This window comes from Eumetopias jubatus, unplaced genomic scaffold (assembly GCF_037043125.1).
Source record: "Eumetopias jubatus isolate StellerSeaLion01/CBP00866 unplaced genomic scaffold, mEumJub1_p1.0 scaffold_8, whole genome shotgun sequence".
Lineage (NCBI taxonomy): Eukaryota > Metazoa > Chordata > Mammalia > Carnivora > Otariidae > Eumetopias > Eumetopias jubatus.
Genome location: NW_028274814.1, coordinates 129,848,753 through 129,867,997, shown reverse-complemented (window position 1 = coordinate 129,867,997; position 19,245 = coordinate 129,848,753). Strand labels below are relative to the sequence as shown.

Genomic DNA, 19,245 nt, shown 5'->3' with positions numbered 1-19,245 from the left:
GGAGTGCCAGACGATGCCGTCTTTGGTCCAGAGCTCATCTGGGGATCTCACACAGCCTCTGTCTTCTGAGCCAGGAGGGCAACCTTGGGAGGAGCGAAGAGAGCTCCTGTATTCCTCACTTTGCTGCTGAGTCCAGTGCAAACTTCCCTGCGGGCGTGCTCAGGGTCATCTTTGGATGGTGAGATGGATTCCTCCAGAAGCCTGGGCACCCTCCTGCCACTTGTCTTCACCTGGAGAGGGGAGCGGCGCCATTGCCAAGAGGTGATTCGATCCCTATGTTGAGGTGGCACAGGGCCTGCCCCATTTGGGGTTTGCAGGTGGGAGGCAGCACAGAGCAGGGATGCAGGTCGGCTGGATGAGAGGGCCTACGAGAGGCTGTGTCTCCCACAGGTGGTATGGCAGGAGGGTGACCTGGCCGGCACACCAGGCAGAGGCCGGCTGGCTGGGAGCTGGTGGATAGCACCCGGTGGGGAGAGCCAGCTGGGGCAAAGCAGAGGGCTGCAGCCTGGGGCCCTGTCACAAGGGGGAAATCAGGAGAGAGAAGTGAGTCCTAGGCTTCACCTGGGGCTGTCCCGCGGCTTCCCAACCTTTCCCCCAGGACTTGGACAGCTCAGGGTGGGTAGGGGACCACGTTGGGGAGAAACGTGTGCCCTGGGGTAAACCTGGTCCTCATCCTGGCATTTATAGGACTTGCTTGATGTGAAAAAGTCACTTTGCTTCTCAGTGCCCAGTTTCTGCATTAGCAAAATGTGGATAAATAAAGACATCCTACCTCACAGTGTCACTGCGGGCATGCGCGAACCTCTGACCCCAGGAGCGTCTGTGCTGTGTATGGCTGGCGCACCATCCGGTAGGCATGGACCCCACGGACGGCCCATGCTCATGCCAAACCTTTTCATGTCTCAGCGATTTCACCCTCATCGAACTACTACTTTCCTCAGAGGGGCCGAGTGACTCTTCTGGGCCACACTGCTGCTAAGTGCAGAGCTGAGATTCCAACCTTCCAGTCTGACTCCAGCGCCTACCTGCTCAACCTCCGGGCACCTGCCCTTACTCCCTGCCTGCCTGGTCCTTAGACTGTGAAGTCCTGCCCAATAATACAAGCCTGTCTCTGGAGGAAGGAGAGGCACAGTGATTGTCACTCAGGGAATGAGGATGTGGGGACAAAGAGGGGCAGCGTCTTGTCCCAGGTCCCACAGACATCCAGTGCACTCTTGGTCATGCTCTTTCTGGAAGAGTCTCCCTTGTACTCTTTACTGTATGCAGAGCCCCCAGGGTTCCTTGCTTCTTGTTCTGGGTGGGATGTTTGCAGAGAGGGCCCCCCCCCAACTCTCCCTTGGTGCCTCAGCCACTCACGGCCATGTCCGGGTTCGTGGCCAGGGCCAAGTGGGCCTCGCTTAACTGCTGCGGAGCCCCCGGGCTGCCGGTCTTCTGCTTCCGCCACTTGGCGCGCTGGTTCTGGAACCAGATCTGGGGTGGGCGAGAGAGAGGATGGAGATCAGCTGCAGGGCTTCTCTCTATCCAGTACCTTCCCCAAAAAGTGTGATCCTGATGCTTTCCCAGGGCCTGGCACTTTACAGTTTAGAAAGCTCCGTGGCATCAGGATTACCTTGGCTCTGGAGGTCTGCCCTCTGAGAGGGGACCGGGGATCAGAACCTTCAGTGCCTGGGGTGCCAGGGGCTCATGCCCGAGTGCAGCAGCTGGATGCCATATAAGTAGGAGCAGTGGGGTCCGTGGGGAACAGAGCGTGAGGGCGCAGCATCTCAGCTTCAGCCAGCAAGCATCCTATAGATATGCGAGCCTGGCATCACAGGCCCATCCAATATCTAAGGCGGAAATCTCAATTTTTATGTGAACGCTTTGATATTGAAAAACACGGTGCAGATCAAATAAAACTCATCTGTGGGCTGTTTCCTGCTGGCAGGCCACCAGCTCGCAACCCCCTGTGGGCCCCTGGGCAGCTATAGGTTGAATATTGGCAGCTCCCTGTCTTCACCAGTGCCCTGGCTGTCCCTGACACATGGGTGTTTGTTCTTGGCCATTCTGCCGAGGCAGCTTTACAGCGGATGCAGGTGCTATCCACGTAGCTCCTGACTGATTCTAAATGGGAAGGGAAAGTGAGAAGGCTAAAACAGCGGTGGTCCTTAGCCAGAAGAAAAGTAGGTTGGGTTAAAATCCAGAGTAAAATGTTGACCTGGGCCCTGGCTCAGATTTTTGAATTTGGAATGAGTCCATCAAATTTGATGGAAAAAGAAAAAGAGAGTGACGTAGAGAAGTGTTTTAGAGCCAATCAACAGTGCCACGATTGGATTTGGATTTGCTAGAGTGGTACTTGCAAAACTGGGAGTGTGCAAAGAGGCAGGACATGCCCTTGGTGATTGACAAGGGGCTACTGTATCTCTAACCACAGAAGAAGCCACAGACACCCCAAGGGGAAGAAATGACAGATTCTGGATTAGGTAGATCTCCGACCCCGGATGGCCCTTTCCACACCTCTGTGCTGTCTTCAAAGTGACACCCATGGAGTCTGGATCAGGGCTTGGCAAACTAAGGCCTGCAGGATAAATCTGGCCTTCCTCCCAGTTTTTGTATGGCCCATGAGCTAAGCATGGCTTTCGCATTTTTAAACAGTTGGGAAGAAAGATAGAAAGGAGAAGACTATTTGTGACACATGTAAATTATACCAAATTCAAATTGTAGAGCTCATCAATAACGTTTTAGACAGTGACCGCATGGCCTCACAAAGCCCAGCATAATTACCATCTGGCCTTTTACAGAAAAAGGCCACTGGTCTTTGATGACCACTGGTCTAGATTGTCAAGATCTATATTGTGAATGGGGCTGCATGGTGGGCCATCCTCTGGAACTACAGCCAGGTCGAGAGGGAAGGCAGGAAGCAGATATCAATGGCCATCACTGATGCCACCTGGCTCCATTTCCGCCTCTTTTTTTTTTTAAATTTTTTATTATGTTATGTTAATCACCATACATTACATCATTAGTTTTTGATGTACTGTTCCATGATTCATTGTTTGCGTATAACACCCAGTGCTCCACGCAGAACGTGCCCTCCTTAATACCCATCACCAGGCTAACCCATCCCCCACCCCCCTCCCCTCTAGAACCCTCAGTTTGTTTTTCAGAGTCCATCGTCTCTCATGGTTCATCTTCCATTTCCACCTCTTAAAGAGAGAAACCATCTTGTAGTTGGTGACCTCATTTCCTGGAAATAATATTTGGCAAATGTGACTGTATTCAAGGGATAAAGGCAATGGGAAATTTCAGATGGGGCAGCCCTGGAGGGTTCATGATCCACAGGGTCTCATCCATGGCCCCCAAAGCATTGAGGTTGGGGGCTGAGGATGGGGACAGCTGTACCTGCACCCGAGCTTCTGGGAGGTTGATCCTGGCTGCCAGCTTGTTGCGGATGTGGACGTCTGGGTAGTGGGTGAAGTGGAAGATCTTCTCTAGCTCATGCAGCTGCTCGCTGGTGAAGGTGGTTCGGACCCTCCGCTTGCTTTTTCTTTCCTCTGGATGGAAGAGGGTTCAAGTTGGGTTAGTGATCTTGCTGTTGGCGCTCTGGTGAGGCTTTTGTGTTACTTGGTTTCACTCTTTCAACCCCTGCTGCCCACTACAGAGTCTTGCTACTGGCTCCTCAGCTTGGAGTTTTGCAATATTTTGCAATAGAAACCCTGCCCCAGGTTGGCCCCTCTGATCCATCCTGAACAGTGGGGGTCAAGGTAACTTTCTAGAAACCCTTGTGACTGTCCTTTTTGCTGCTCAGATGCCTTCAATGACTCACCCTTGTCTACAGCAGGGCATGGCAAACTATAGCCTGAGGGTCAAATCTGGCCCACTGTTTGTTTTTGTAAATAAAGTTTTATTGGAACAGCCCTCCCATTGGTTTATGTATTGTCTATGGCTGCTTTTGCAAGCAGCTTTGAATAGTTGCAACAGATACCATATGGTCTGCAAAGCCTAGAATAATTACCATCTGGCCCTTTACAGGAAAATCTTGCCAGCCTTAGCCTACAAAGTAAAGACTGAACTCTACAGTAGTCAGTCCCTTACAACCTGTTTCCAGTCTGACTCTCCAGCCTCGTGTCCACTCAGGGCTGGCTACATCAGCTCTGGGGCCTAATGTAAAATGAAAATGTGGTGCTTTTGTCCAAGAAAGCAGGAAAAAAGCTATTTATTTTCTTTTGCATTCTCTCTCTTGAACTGTCAGTGTGTTTTTGTTGTTGTTCTTGTTGTTTGCTTAGGTTTTTAAATTTGCTGTGTAAGTTCATGCTCCCTTGGACACAAGGATACTAATAGGGTAAGTGTGGACCCTCACAGGGACCGAGGGCCCACCTGTTGACTTGGCATCCGGGTTGCATATACCTTTGACCTTCCTCCCATCCATATCCTGACACCCCTCCCATCCCTGGAATCACACGGGATGGAGGAGGCGGTGGTCACTGGGTAGGGATGGGGAAACAAGTGGCCTAGAGCCCATCCCAGGGAAGCAAGGAAGTGGTAAGAGGGGCATTGAGCATTGAGTCAAGGCTTCAGGGCCCTGGTGCTTGCTTCCTGGTCCCACTGAACTTCACTTACAAAGCACAGATTCACACGTAAAATTATTAAGAATTTTAAGATGACCATAAGCATTAACCCCAAGTGCCAGGCTTCCATCTGTATGCAGTACTGTGGCAACTACACTGGTCCCACCTGTGCCTGTGAAGCCAGGTCTGTGCATGTGTGTGTATGATGGGGCATCAGCTCTTCTACTGGGACGTGTGAACTTTGAGATGCCTATTGGGTATTCAAAACAACTCTCGAATAGGCGGATGAATATATGTTTGGAGCTCAAAGTGGATCTCAGGACTGTGGTTCAAATTTGGGAAGGGTATGGCTTTGGTAGTCTGGGCATGGCTGAGATCACTCAGGCACGAAATGCATGTGAAGAGTGGGGGGTCTAGGGATAAGCTGGGCCCCTCCGCTGAGTAGAGGCTCAGCAGCCCATGAGGGAACCAAGAGAAACCAGCGAGGGACACCATGCATGCACACACAACAACCCCCCCCCACAACACATACACAACACACACATGTACACACATGTATGTATACACATGCCACATATGCACGCATGCACACACACGCACTCTTTCGTTCCCCCCAAGATAGGAGGAAAAGGAGGACACCCAGTGAAGAAACTGTCTCAAGAAAGAGGCTCAGCTGTGTCCATGCTGGGGATAGATTAGTTCTAACAGGGACAGAGAATGGTCATAGCGGTTCCATGGAACAGGCAATGAGGGCTCGGTGGGCAGTGGAAGGGGGCCAAAGGAGAGGCAACAGCTGCAGACAAGTCCACAAAGGTGTGCTGGGCACGTGGAGGAAGAATGGCAGTTGCTAGCTGGAGAGAGAGTGTATGGTCCTGGGAGTAAAACAGAAAGGACATGATAACATCATGAAAAGCCCCCAGTAAATGTTCTCCAGCAAATCTCTATGTCACTCTGTTCTCTGGGGAACCTGACCTGAGCCAGAGGAAGCTCAGACACTAGCAGTACCCAAGCAAACACTTGGGGAACAGAACTTTAGAAAGGAGTGAGAATAGAATTAAAAACAAGAGAGGGTGAAGAGGAAGAAAAGTCAGAAAATATCAGTGTGTTTATTGAACAGCTATTATATGCCAGGAGTGGTGCTGGACCTTGACCTTGGCCTGCATGCATGCACATATGTATATTTAGCTTGTCTTGTTCTGAGATGAATTTGAGGCATGTGGTCCTGAATTTGGCATTTAGGAGGACATTGAGGACCACAGAAAGACTACTTGGGTAAAATTATGATGGCAGAAGCCAAGGAAAGAGGACCTATGTTTGCATTTCCCCAAACACACCCAAAGTGGCATCTGATACTTCGTAAAGATTCAGACAATATACGTTGAATTAAAGTGGATGGAGGCATGAATGGTTGGGGAGAAGTGGCAGCAATAAGTAGGAGAAGAATTCAAGTCTTGAGAAGGTGCTAGAAGGGGAGGGGGAAGCTGGGGAGATGTTTCAGAGAGTAGCCTGGACCACGTCTGAAGACCAAGGGAGTGAGAGGGCTCTGGATGGGGCAGCTACGGGACAGACTGGTCATAGACACTCACTACACAGGTGAGGGTATCGTGTGAGTTTCAGGGCAGGTGAGTCGGAAGTCAGGTCTCCAGCAGAGAGTGAGAGAGGTGGAGGGGTTAAGGCAGGAAGGATGAAGAAGGCTTTGGGACAGCTGCTCTGGAGAAGGGCCAGGGAAGCAAGAAGAGTAAGGAAGATGGTCCACTTGCAGCCTCCCCTGTACCCCCTGATAGGGACAAGGGTCACAGACGGTGGAGGAAGGATGGAATCAGATGGTGGTGGGTTTGTTTTCCTGACCATGCACTTCTGAGGACAGGGCTGCAATTCTAGTTTTACTTGGAACAAAGTCCATGTGATGTAATTTTAGGAATTGTAGGAAAGGTACAAACCCCCTCCCCAAATCCCCTTCACTTTTGAGGACCAATGTCAGATGTTACGGGTCAGATGGGATGACAAGAAAAGAGGGTGGGGATCTGAAATCCTGCTGAGTTCTCTTTTCTCCCACCTAGCTGCCTGTCTTATTCCTTCCACATAAGAGGTAAAACCACTGCAGGCTATGAATTGGAGCTGACACTGGGTGAAGAGTAGATTTCAGTTGTGTTGGTTTAACAACCAAAGAGTGTGTGTGTGTGCATGCGTGCACATGTGGCGTGTGTATACGTACATGTGTGCGCATGTGTGTGTTGTGTAGGTGTTGTGTGTGGGGTGTGTGTGTGTTGTGTGTGCGTGCATATGTGTCTTGTGTGTGTGTATGTGTGTGCATGTGTGTGGTGTGTGTGTGCATTGTGTGCATGCTTGTTATCCATCCTGCTATCATTTGCTAGAAGGAAATGAGCTCTGTTCCTGAACTTTACAACTTGGGCCACATTTCATTTACCTCCTGGGCCTCAGTCTCCCCATCTGTGGAATGGGGGAGGGGAGCAAGCCAAATACACCCTGACATCCTGTAATTCTCTTTCTCTTCAGGTGGAGGCTGAACGGCTTAAAACACCTTGCCTTGGGCCTGCCCGGGGAACCAGTTTGCTTGGTGGAGGGTGAGGGCCAGAGAGGAGAGATTTCTGCTGAAGCTACTACTCCTCATCTCTGGGATGAACCAGGCCCAGCTGCCTCAGTGACAGAAATGGCATTTCATAGTCTGCCTTTGGTCTCACTCTTCCCTACTACCCCTCAAGCTTGTTGTTAATCTTTCTCTTCCCTCAAAAGACTTTGACTCATTTCACTGACTTTTGGGAGATTCTTGGTGGTCACAGACTGTGAAGTCTCAGACATTATCATCCGCTAGAGCAAGCTCTTGGACTGTGAACCACCTGATTGGACCTGATCTCTCTCCTTCCCTATCCCCTTTCCCTCCCCTAGTGTACCTTCTTTTTAAAAATTTTAAGAAGAGGTATTTATTCTATGTTTAGAGCTAGCAGTGTGTTTAGGGTAGAACTGAAGCCAATCAGAATTGATGCAGAAAGAGATGGCAATGTTAACCCATTGCCGAGTTTTACTGAATATGTCCTCTGTGCCCAGCATCTCGTAGGCACCGGGGGCCTGTCTGCGGGAGTACAGAAAGGAATGAGCCGTGCTGACAGTATTGCATTCATTCATTCACTCACAAGGCCAGTATTTTAGGTGATAGTAATACTGTGCAGCTCTATAGGACATTGCAAAAAAATTCACAGGATAGAAGATTCCAGATTGGCTGGGCAAATTGCAGTGTCCAAAACAGTATGGAGTTAGGATTCTTCTGGGAGTACAGAGCTATGGAGTGGGGGACCCCAGACAGAGAATGTAGGGTGCAGACCAGAACTTGAGAAAGCAACCACCACAGAGAACAGAGGATTAGAAACAGAATGTAGATGATGACAAAAAGAAGGCACCTCCTCCATTCTCTCCAGAAGGAAACTTAGGCAAACAAGCGTTCATGACTAAGAATAGACTCCTTAATAGAATAATTTTTTCAATGCTTCCATTTGTGTAACTAAAGGAGCAATTGTTAAGATACATGTGGCTTTTCCCTATTTCTGGCAGGACCGGAGGGCATAATTTGGAGGTGGGGTGAAGAAGGAAAGGATATACTTCTTTTCTGCATAATAAGTGATCTCTGACTTTGTGGAGAGTGGGCTGCCTGCAAATTACTGGTCAGTTAGAAAAATATGTTTTCATATTAGTTCTGAACTACACATTCTCAGGATAGATGTTCGTCTTTGACAGATGATGATAGTGGTGATGATGATGAAATGATGATGGTGATGATGATGATGATGGTGGTGATGGTGATGATGATGGTGATGATGATGATGGTAGTGATGGTGATGATGATGACAGTGATGATGATGTTGATGGTGGTGATGGTGATGATGATGGTGATGATGATGATGGTGATGATGGTGATGATGAGGATAATAGTGACGATGATGATGATGATGATGACAGTGATGATGATGACGGTGGTGATGGTGATGGTGATGATGATGATGGTGGTGATGGTGATGATGATGGTGATGAATGTGTGTGTGTGTGTGCATGTGTATGTGTCCAATGGCTGTAGTGACTTCTCCAGGGAATAAACAGACACGTCCCAAATCCACACTCGTAGAGAGTTGGAGGCTGAGCCCCAAAGCTACCAGCCTGCAGGACTCAGAATGCCAAAGCTTCTCCCCCGAGACTGACTGTGGGTTCTTGAGGGTGCAGATAGTCAATACTGATTGTCCCCCAGCCCTTTTTGGGATGTTATTCTAGACTTAATGGCCTCAAATTGGAGGACTATAAAAAGGAGTGGTAGGGATGGAGGGGTCCTGGAGCTGAGATCACTCCCAGTGAGTGGAACTCCCTGAAACTTGACTCATGAGACCGGACCAGAAGAGCAGTTTGGGGAGAGTCAGATAGACTTGGACCTGGCTTCAGGGAAACAAGGTTTGGATCAGAGGCAAGACTTTGTTAAAAGTTTAGCTCCTTAGATCTGCAGTGTTCAATACTGTAGCTACCATCTCCTTGTGGCTGTTTAAATAAACTAAAATAAAAGTTTAGTTTCTTAGTCATACTAGCCATAGCACAATACTCACATGTGGCTAGTGGCTACCATATTGGCCAGCATAGGTACAGAACATTTCCAGCCTCAGAGAAAGTTCTAGTGAATAGTGCTACTTTAGAGGTTTTTCCCACTGGGTTCATGAAAAAGTCATACTCTGGGTCGAACTTTAAGCTTCCCCCTGTGTTGTTGCAATTTCCTATAATTTCCACATATTTCTGGGAAAGAGTGAATCCATCAACTATGGAGCCGACTCTGATGGCGTTGGGGAAATGGGACGTTTAGGGTAAATAAGAAGAAGGGTGGACTGGCCCAGGCCCACCTCTCCATTGGTGCCTGGGCAGGAGGAGGATGTCCAGAAGAGGAGACGGGCCCAGGAGCTCTGGGTACTCACTCAGCAGTGAACCAGAAGGAAACTCATGCAACAAGAAGCTGGAAATAGGAGCTCAATGCGGGAGTGCCGCCATGCACTGGATAAGGTTCCTGATCATCAGGAAGGGCTGGGATGTCCTGGGCGCCCCAGAGGGGAGGATGATGGGGGTGCTGGCTCCCCTTTTCCCAGCTCTGGAAGCAGCACTGGATTGGGAATGAGAAAATCCTTGAGCCCCTGTCCAGGCCCAGCATCTCCTAACCAGGTTCTTGGCAGAGAAGCCAAGGAGCCTGTGGCCACAGTGCAGCCCACCCACTGCAGGGGGCCAAGGGCACGAGGGAAGGGCAGGAGGTGGGTGGGGAGAAGGGCGGAGGAAGGTGGCAGTCTGCCACCCCTTTCAAGTTGCTCCTCTCCCTGTTATTAATTGCGTGAGCTGTGAATCACACTTCAGTGGGTCTTCAAAGACAACGAGTCAGCGGAACTTAATTAAACCTGAGCTGTTTGGCACATCGATCATAAGAAATACACAATTTACACAGGTGATTAGGCCACCTAATTATAAACCGATGCTCCTCTGTGCTCGGCTCCCTCCCCTGATTGCTCCTTCTCCTTGGTCTGCTAATTGGCCCTGGCTGCTCAGCTAAAGGCCCCGGGGGGCTTTGCTACTAGAGGAAGTCCCTGGAAATGGGCCTTGTTCTTGTCTTTCTAAGGCAGTGGATTAAGCACGGAGGGGATCCATGGCACCCTTTTGAGCCTTCCTGCAGGCTGGGGACACTGCTTGGACATGATGGGTGGGGTACAGGATAGGAGCCTGCCAGGGCAGACCTGGGCGTGGGCCTTTCTCACTAGCCTGGTCATGGTGGACTTCTTACGGTTCCCTGGTGCCCACAGAGTACAAGGCAAACTCCTTGGCATGGCATTCAAGGCTCTTCAAGTCCTCCCTTTCCAGAATCATCTGCTTTCTCCCCAGTTCCCATTTCTGTTGTTCTTTTAGTCCCACCTGATCATTTCTAGATTCCACAAATTGGCCATGCCCTTTTATTCTCTAGGTGCTTGGTCTCGCTGTTCCCTCTGCCTGGAATACCTATCTTCTTTCAGTGTCTGGTGAACTCCTACTCATCCATCAAAGCTCAGATCGATCAAATGCTTCCTTCTCTCCAAGGTCTGTTGTGAATCTCTGTAGAAACACAACAGTTTTTTTCTTTTTTTAATAAATTTAAGTAAAGAACGTTTTTGGCTTGCACCCTCAGCCTCTGCATTTGTAAAAACAAAAATCTCTCTTAGTTTTTCTCCTTGTGTTTACATATTTTTCTATTAAAATGTTAATGGTGGTTAATACTAGATGATGAGATGGTAGAGTTACAGCTACATTTTTTTACCTTCTTTTTGTTTATCTGTCTTTCCTATTTGTCTATAATATACAAGGATTATTCACGTGAATAAACAATGGCAAAGAGAATACAGCCAGGGTGGGAAGAGATGAAAAGAAAGAAACCACTTAGGGCAACAATTGTCCAGAAGACCACCGAGAAGCAGAGGATTTGCTGACCCCCAAGGGAGGACCAGTGAGTGGTCTCTTGGCAGAGTCAGGATTGTTATTTTCCACAGGCATGGCCTCACTTGCACGTTTCTATGTATGGATCCCAGCCAATGTGCACGCACACACACATACACTCACTCCCCTGCACTTGTGGTTTGTGTATCTTTTTTCTTTTTTTAACAGCGGGTGTACCCTTTATTTAAAGGGGAGCCCCACAAAACAGGTAGTGGAAGAGCTCCTTGTTGATGCATGTGGGGGACCCCGGAGTGCAGCTTGCTCAGCAACCCTTCGTCCACGGCAGCTCTGGCCCTACATCTCTGGAAGCCCGCCTTTCCCCCGAACATAGGTTTTAAAGATGCTGCTGTGCGTAAATGAAGGCCAAAGTTCCTGGCTTGGCACACTTGACCTTCAGTCTCCTTACTGCCCTCCTCTCCTCTGCCATTGCTCTGGGATTTTTAGATGCCAGCCATGCTGGATTTCTTTGATTCTCAAAAGGAGTACTCCTTTTTCTCCCTCAGGGCCCCTGCACGTGCTTCCCTCTGCCCTGCGTGTCTTGTCCCTTTCTCTGCCTGACTCCATCTCAGAGGTCACCTCCTCTCTGAAGTCTTCCTGGAAGGCCTTGAACACAGTTCACTATTCCCTCCTCCGGGTTCTCGGAGCACTTGGTCAGGTTCATATGCTATATCTGTGTCATGACAACGTGATTCTCGTGACGGTGTGTGTAGGTCTGGTGAGACTCACACATGGGGAAGGGGGTGGGCACAGAGGGCCAGGTCAGGGTGGCAAGGGGCCAATTTCACGGGCTTTCAGAGCGCGTGCGTGTGTTCTCCCCTCCTGCCCCCATTCCTCTCCAATCTGTCCTTGCAGCAACGCAGGGGAACAGTCAGACCTCACAGGCTGTGGAGCTGGAGCATGTTTCATGCTGGGACACAGGAAGTGTCACAGAACGAGTCCCTAGGCAATGGGGGGGGGGAATCCATATTTAGTTGCCTCCTGCCAAGGATGGAGGAGAAAGTTAACTGTTCTTTTCGTGGCCAACCCAAGTGTAGAGATGCAGGGTGCTCAGATTAGAGGTATGCAAAGCCCCGGGGCCCCGTAAACAGTGGGGAGAGCCGTTTCTGGGTGAAAATGGGTTACCAACTGCTACCTTCTGAGGAGCATCTGGGGAAGCAAACCTCTTTGGGAACACACCATTGATTAAACAACAGCAACAGACAAACAAACAAAATCACTTAGAGAGTTCCAGATCTGGAGACTGAAGGTGACCTATGAAGAGTTATAAGGGCCCTGAAATGAGAAACCATCATCCCAGCATGGAACAGTGTGAGAGAAGAGGATTAGCAAGAAGAAGACTGCCCAAACACACCCCTTTCTCTCAGCCACCTGCTCTGGCCTTGGCTGACTGGTCTGGAGGTGGGCATCTCACTCAGGCTTGGCCAATGGGTCCCTTCTCTGGGACTTTTGGACTTGGGACTTTAGAGAGCTTAAGGAAAGTTACAGAGGCTGATGTCACTCTCCGAGCGATTGGGTGTCATTTGGAAGGAGCAAAGTTGAGCTGATGCACAGAGAAGCAGCTGGACAGACCTGATGGTGTTGGTTCCGGTTCCCATCATGGCTGAAGCCTGCTTACGATCCTGCCCTTCCCGCGGCTCAGTCTGAGAAACTACTTCTTAATGTTCCCCGAGGCAACACATTTCCTTTTCTATTTCAGCTAACCCGAGATGGTTTTTGTCAGTTGGAACCTGAGAGAGTTCTCATTCATATGGATCATTACACCTTTTCCAGCCTAAAACCCTATGATGGCTCTTCCTTCCTTTTGGGGTACAAAGCAGAAATAAGAATCCCCCACCATGCCCTTGATGGCCCTGGGCAGCTGGACTCCTTTCTAGCTCCCAGACCTCATCTTGCTCCCTTGAACATCTCCTCCGCCACCAAGTCCTTGCCCTGGGGGCTCCCTCTCCCTCCTTCTGGATCCACATTTCCCCCCACTCAGCCTTCCGACTGCAGCTCAACCATGACCTCCTCTGGAAGCCTTTGCTGGCAGACCAAACATCCCTTGGCAGAGGCCCTCAGAACCATGTCATCTTCTCCCTGGCACTTAGCACAGCTGTCCCTCTGCTTTCACTTATGATTATCGGATGGCTCTTCATCGCCCCTGCTAGACTAGAAGCTATGTGACAGCAGAGGCCAGGCTTGTGTTTTGTCCTCTACATCGTCCCACTCCCCACTAAGCACCTGTGGGGGCTTTAAGACAGGTTTGCCAATTTCTTGGATGCTTTTCCCTAGGAGTTCTTTTCAACCGTAACGGGGCCCAACTCAAGTGACACACAGAGCAAATGGAACGCAACGGGAAGGCTGCCAGCAACTTTCTCAGGCTGGGTCGTGAAATGATGCAAAAAGGACACCCTTTTACTACGCAGCTTCCACTCGGCTCGCTCTCCCTTGGAAAGCTCGCCCTGAGAGAAGCCACTGCCATTTTGGGAGGACACTCTAGTGGCACGTGGAGAGCCCCGCGTAGGGGAGAAACTGAGGTCTCCTCCTCAGCCAACTGAGCTGCCACCAACTCACCAGCCCACCTTGGAAGCCGATCCTTTATTCTGGCCCAGCCTTCAGGTGGCTGCAGCCCTACATGACTTCTTTTACTTCAATCCCATAAGGGACCCTGAGCCAAAGCTCCTCAGTGAAGTCACTCCCAAATTCCCAATCCACAGACTGTGAGTGAGGCAATTAATGTGTATTGTTATTTTAAGCCACTGAGTTTGGGGATAATGCCTTGTGCAGCAGTAGATGTGCCTGCCACTCAGTAGATTTTAGTCGCTTTTTATCACTTGCCTGGATGAGGAATACAATGGATAAATCAAATTTAAATGACAGCCGATGCTTTGTGTGTCCTGTCCACTCTGATTTCTCCTGGCTCTGATGTTCCACGGCCCTATCATCAGAGTAATGTTGTCAATGCCCTGCTTGTAACCCTCAGACCTCTCTGTGCTCCAGATCAACTTCCTACTGCCAGGATGCATATTTCCGCGCTCAAAAGCCCAGATGATTCCGAGGAGTATAGTTGCTCCATTTCCCAAAGGATTTAAGCTTCAGTTTCCCACAGCGGTCACTGGCTTAATCACACATGCCTTCTTTGTGTGATTTCACTACCTCCATGCTGTGTCCTTGCATGTCCCACATAAACCCCTTGTCCTCCAATCCTTTCCTCCTGGTCTGCTTTTTGGGGGAGCCCCCAGGAAGACAATGATATTTTTGCAAGTTGGGACCAAGACTTGTTCTTCCTTGTACTCCCACAGGCTTAAGATTCAGCCAGGTTCTCAATTCTAGAATCAGCCTTCAGGTGCCCTGTAGGAGTGTCTTCATGGTCTCCTTAGGCTGAGGTTCTGGTGGCAGGGACTGAGAGAGGGCGCGGGGCAGAGAGAGACCAGAGCCACACTTATCCTGGGGGACTCCAGGCTCTTAGCTCTCCTCTTTCTGCCCCACTCCTGTCTGCTCTGATGGGAGCCCCAGGATCTACCTGTCTGAGAGGCAGAGCTGCTCATCACAAGGCAATGAGACACCCATGGGTCTGGCCACAGCCTGAGCCTGGATTCCCAATTCCCGGGACCAGGAGCAGACCAGTGCCGCTGCCTTGGGTTCCAGACGGGGTGGTTGGGGAGGGAGGATGGGGAGGAGAGAGGAGAAAGAGGAAAACCAGGGGCTCATTCAGACTTCTGCCCTCCAGACCTGTGAGAACCAATTTCTGTTGTTTTAAGCCACTCCATGTATGGTGGTGATTTGCTACAACGGGACCAGGAAAGGAAGGGGTGGGGTGGGAGGGGAGCAGAAAGAAGAGGGAAAGGAGCTAGAGAGAAGGGGAGAAGGAGCAGTGGCTTTTGCAGGGCGAAGGCGTGGAGGTGTTTAAAGGGAGGGAAAGATCAGAAGTCAGGCTACTCTGTGTGCCTGGAGGGTGAGGCCGAGGCCGCAGGGCAGGTCTGTGAAGGACTTTGGATGTCACACTAAGGGGTTCAGGGTTGGTAAATTGCAGCCCGAGGCCAATTGGCCCTCTGCTGGCTTTATAAATAAAGTTGTATTAGAATACAAACACACCCACTCAGTCACACATTGTTGCATTTCAGCTGTGAAGGCAGAGTCCAAGTGGCCCTTTGCAGAAAAACTTTGCTGACCATGGCAATAGGGTTCCCTCAAAATCCAAGGATGCCACCCTGCCCCTGGTCAGCTCCACCACAGAAACACCGCCCCAAGGGGATGTTGCCAGGACTCTCGAACTGCTGACCCCACCCCTGCTCCAGGGGGATGGTCCCTGGGTCAGCTTTGTTCACCTCTCTAGTCCCCAGCACCACCGGAGTAAGCACCCAATGGATGAGAACAGAGCTGAGCCCCCCCACAAGCCAGAAGCCCTGCCCTGGTTACCCACTGGGGTGGCTTCTTCCTCACCTTCCCCTCCCCTTTGCCCCTGGCATCACGATTTTCCTGCAAAGGGTCCTCAGTGGCACAGATGACCTCTCTCTTCCCCGGGTCTGGCTTCCTTGTGATTGGGCCTCCCGTGACTTTGGAGGGTCCTGGGCTTCAGGGTGGGGCTGCCTCTCTGAGGAGTGAGTGGACAGCTGGGCTCAGCATCCTTTCAAGTAGGGAGACCCTCTTGGATTTTTCCATTGGCTTGAGACGTGAGAGGGTCCAAGCCTGAGATCATGAGGGTCGCTGCCGTGAGAAGCGAGGGAGGCAGGGCACTGGCCCTGACCTGGGTGTCCGAGCGGGCCCCGCACGTGCACCTTTCAGCTGTGTAGCTCGGAACAAGCCATTTGCCTCCCTGGGCCTCAGCCTCCTCCAAGAGTGTCCTTGGACCATCTACATCAGGGTCCTTTGGGAGAGCTTGCGAGGATGCAGATTCCTGAGCCCCACCCTAGACCCAGAGTCAGAGTCTGGGGTACTAAGCCTGCAGTGGTGCAGGTTTGCCAGCTGTCCAGGTGTTGGGGACAGAGAGAGCATGCTTGCCAGTCACCTTTTGCGAACCCCTCTGCGAGGCCCTTTAAGTGTTAACGTTATTTCTCTGTTTTTATTACTGGGGCGGGGGGCCCTGGTTGCACCATTTCTGGTCCTGTTGCCTTCCATTCTTGGAGGGGCCCCGTGTGTCGGAGGAAAGCAGGACAGAGAGGTGGCGAGGCATTAGCAAGAGCAACAAGCACTGGGCGGGGTTGGGCCCCTGGGAAGGAGCAGGGCGGCAGATGCCGCTGAGGCCATTTGCCCTCTTGCCCATCGCTCCGGGCTACCCTGCTCCTGCCTGGCACGGACAGCCTCCACCCCTCTCTGCAGGGAGGAAGCCTCTGCCAGAAAGTGACCACGAGTGACACCACCGAAGCTTTCCAGCCTTCAGTTTGTTACGGAATTGGTCATGGCACGTTTGAGCTGGGAGGAGCCTTAGGAATAGTCTAGGCCTGCTCTTTCATGCTCCAGGTGGGGAAACGGAGGTCCAGAGAGGGGAGCGGCTTGCTCGAGATCCTCCTGTGAATTAGTGGCACCAGATGGGGGCTCAGAAGCCGGATTTCTGGAGTCCAGCTCCCCATCCTCCGTGCCCAGCGTCTCACAGACTCCAGCTCGTGGGCACTATCTGCCAGTTACCTTTGTAGTTTCTGACATGTTGGCATCCCATTTGTATTATTATTTGCTTAGCATTTTCCCAAATAGACTTTTTGTTTTACCTAAATAAATAAATCCATTTAAAAAGGAAACCCTCACGTCATGACCATAAATGGATAACTGGTATCATGTGTCAGAAATAGAAGGTTAGCATAGGAATAATTACACAACTCTTGACATAAATAAGCTCAGTCTGCGTAGTCCTTACACGCATTTTGGAAACCACCAGCGGGATCTTCACTAGCCTTTTGGAAATGCTTGAGTCCAGCGTAGTGGGAGATGTGTAGATTTAAGCCGCATTCCGGAATGATCTCAAGTGGACAGTTGCAGGCCACTGGGGTTCAATTCTAGTGTTAACTACTCACGTGGTTTCTGCAGGTGACTGCTCTTCTTGGGTCCATCATCTATAAGGTGGGGCTCACCACCGTGGCATTTCCATGGGAAGCAGCCAGGGGAGTGCCTCGAGACCTACAGGGCACTACGCATCCTGATGTGTGCTATTTCGGCAAACCCCCTACTTGGGGGTCTGTTCTGGGTCCAACAGGATAGCGGACATGGAGCAGGCCAGCATCTTCAGGGGGAGGTGTAGAATGAGTGGCTCCCTTTTTGCCATCAGCCCTTGTCAGGCTAGGGGAAGGGCAGCTGCTCTGGTAGGGGGATCGGACCTCTCCTCCCTCTCTCCTTTCTCCTCTCTCCCTCTCTCCCTCTTTCCCTCCCCCGCCTCTCTTTCTCTCCCAATAGGACAGAGAGGGCAGTCATGGATTTTATGTAGCTGCAGCAGGGGAGATTCAAGTTAGACTCCCAGAATTGTTTCTAATGCTCACTCAATTCACTGAAAGATATTAGCGAGCTTCCAGAAATGAAGCTGGGGACCCTCTCCTATAATAGACTCAGCTGCAGGGGACAGGCGGCCCTCCAGGGTTTTCCCCTTGCCTGCACTTAAGCACAAGCCTGTCTTGGGGAGACTGAACCTGGGGGAGGCAGCGGGGCTCGGTGATGGTAGGAGAGGGCATCGTGGGCTCCCTTGAGCTGCCTTTCCAGCCTTTCTTTTGGATTCAAGGGGTTGAAAGGGGAGAGATCTGGGAGTGAGATACTCCAGTCTCACCGAGAACCAGGCTCCAGCAGACCCTTGTGACCTCCCTGGCTGCCTTCATCTTCCCTCACTCCACCAATTCCCTGAGGGTGAAGCGAAGGCCAGAGAGAAAGGGGCCTTCCTGAGGTCAGGCGGCAGGCCAGGGCAGGCCGGAGAGTGACACGGAGGGTTCCTGCCCCCCAGCAGGTGCGTGTGTCCACCTCGATGCCCTTCCTCAAACTGGTTCTCAAGGACAGCTCTGAGATCTGCCTTGTCATTGCTGTTTGGGGACATGCCCTGGGGTGGGCTGCTGGCCTGGGAGGGTGATCAGGGTGGGCAGATCCCAGGCAAAGCTTCAGCCACGGGAAGACGTGCAGGCTAGACCCTGCTTACGAAGAAGACCGGGTTGGACTGAGCAGGTGTTTGGGGGCAGTCAGAGCCTGGACCTGCTCTCAGGCTGTGTAACGTGGGGACATCATCCACCTCTTCTCTTTCACAGCTGAGTTCCCTCCTCTGGCAAGTTATGGTAATCATGCTTTTCTACTGACACGAAAGAGGAGACTCTAGAACAGCACCGACTGCGGCGGGAAAGCCGTGTAAATAAACGGGCGCCGGCTTTGTCAGCTATGGCCCGCTTACAGGAACAGGCCTGCGTCCCGCATCCGCCGCTGAGGGAACCTTGGGGTCTGCATCTGAAAAACCCCAGTCCTGGCTAGACAGAAAGGGACTGGCCCAGCACCTGACCTCTCTTTGAATTTGGGGGCCTTGTGTTCTATTGAAATGGAGCAGCTTTTTCTCTGCCTGAGCCCAGCTGGCTCATGGGGCCCTGGGAATGGAAAAGAAATGACCAGAAGACACTTACCCTGGGGCTGGGCCTGTGGGGGCCTCTCTGGTCCAGAGCTTATAGCTGCTGCTGGCCCGGTGTCCTGTCCACCTGCCTCTTCCTGCCTGACCTCATGGCTCCTCTCGGTGGGCCTCTTTAAGATCTCCTCAATGGAGAAGGACAGCTCCAGCTTCTTGGGGGCCCCCCAGCGCCCCGGGGTTTTCCTCTCCATACCCTGCAGAGGGCAGGGCTTGCCTTGCGGCACTCTGTGGGCGGCTCTGAGGAGAAGCAGAAGGGGACTTTGTGTGTGCCCAGGGCGATGCTGGCGGAGGGTGGCGTACTTCCTCCCCTGGAACTTCTGGAATCAAAAGGGCAAATGGAGGTGGAGCACAGGGAGCCTGGTGTCGAATTCTCCAAGCACGATTCTGTCTCCACATGGACTTCCATGGGCTGCTCTAACCCCCGGCCCAGGACGGAGGAGGCAGCTCACACTGGGAGAGCTGGAAGGAGCTGTAACCCAGGCCCGTGGGCCCAGAGCTCTTGCGGGCTTGAGGTCACACGAGTCACCATTGCCACGCCGGGTTCGGTTGTACTGCCAGAGCTCTTCTCCGGGGTGGTCGCTTTCAGAATCCCCAGGCTAGGTCAGGGTCCCTGACGTCACTGTCAGTGAGGACTAAGGCAAAGAGCTGGAA

At 51.4% G+C, this 19,245-nt stretch overlaps 1 protein-coding gene across 1 annotated transcript; it reads right to left on the bottom strand.

The window, feature by feature from the left end:
• Positions 1–273: 273 nt before the first annotated feature.
• Positions 274–18,796, bottom strand: ISX (intestine specific homeobox). The gene is made up of 4 exons (XM_028088610.2): positions 18,593–18,796; positions 3,379–3,530; positions 1,357–1,470; positions 274–513 (listed from the first exon to the last, which is right to left on the bottom strand). Exons 1-4 carry the CDS (start codon positions 18,783–18,785, stop codon positions 274–276), a joined length of 699 nt encoding a protein of 232 aa, XP_027944411.2. The 5' UTR covers positions 18,786–18,796.
• Positions 18,797–19,245: the final 449 nt, after the last annotated feature.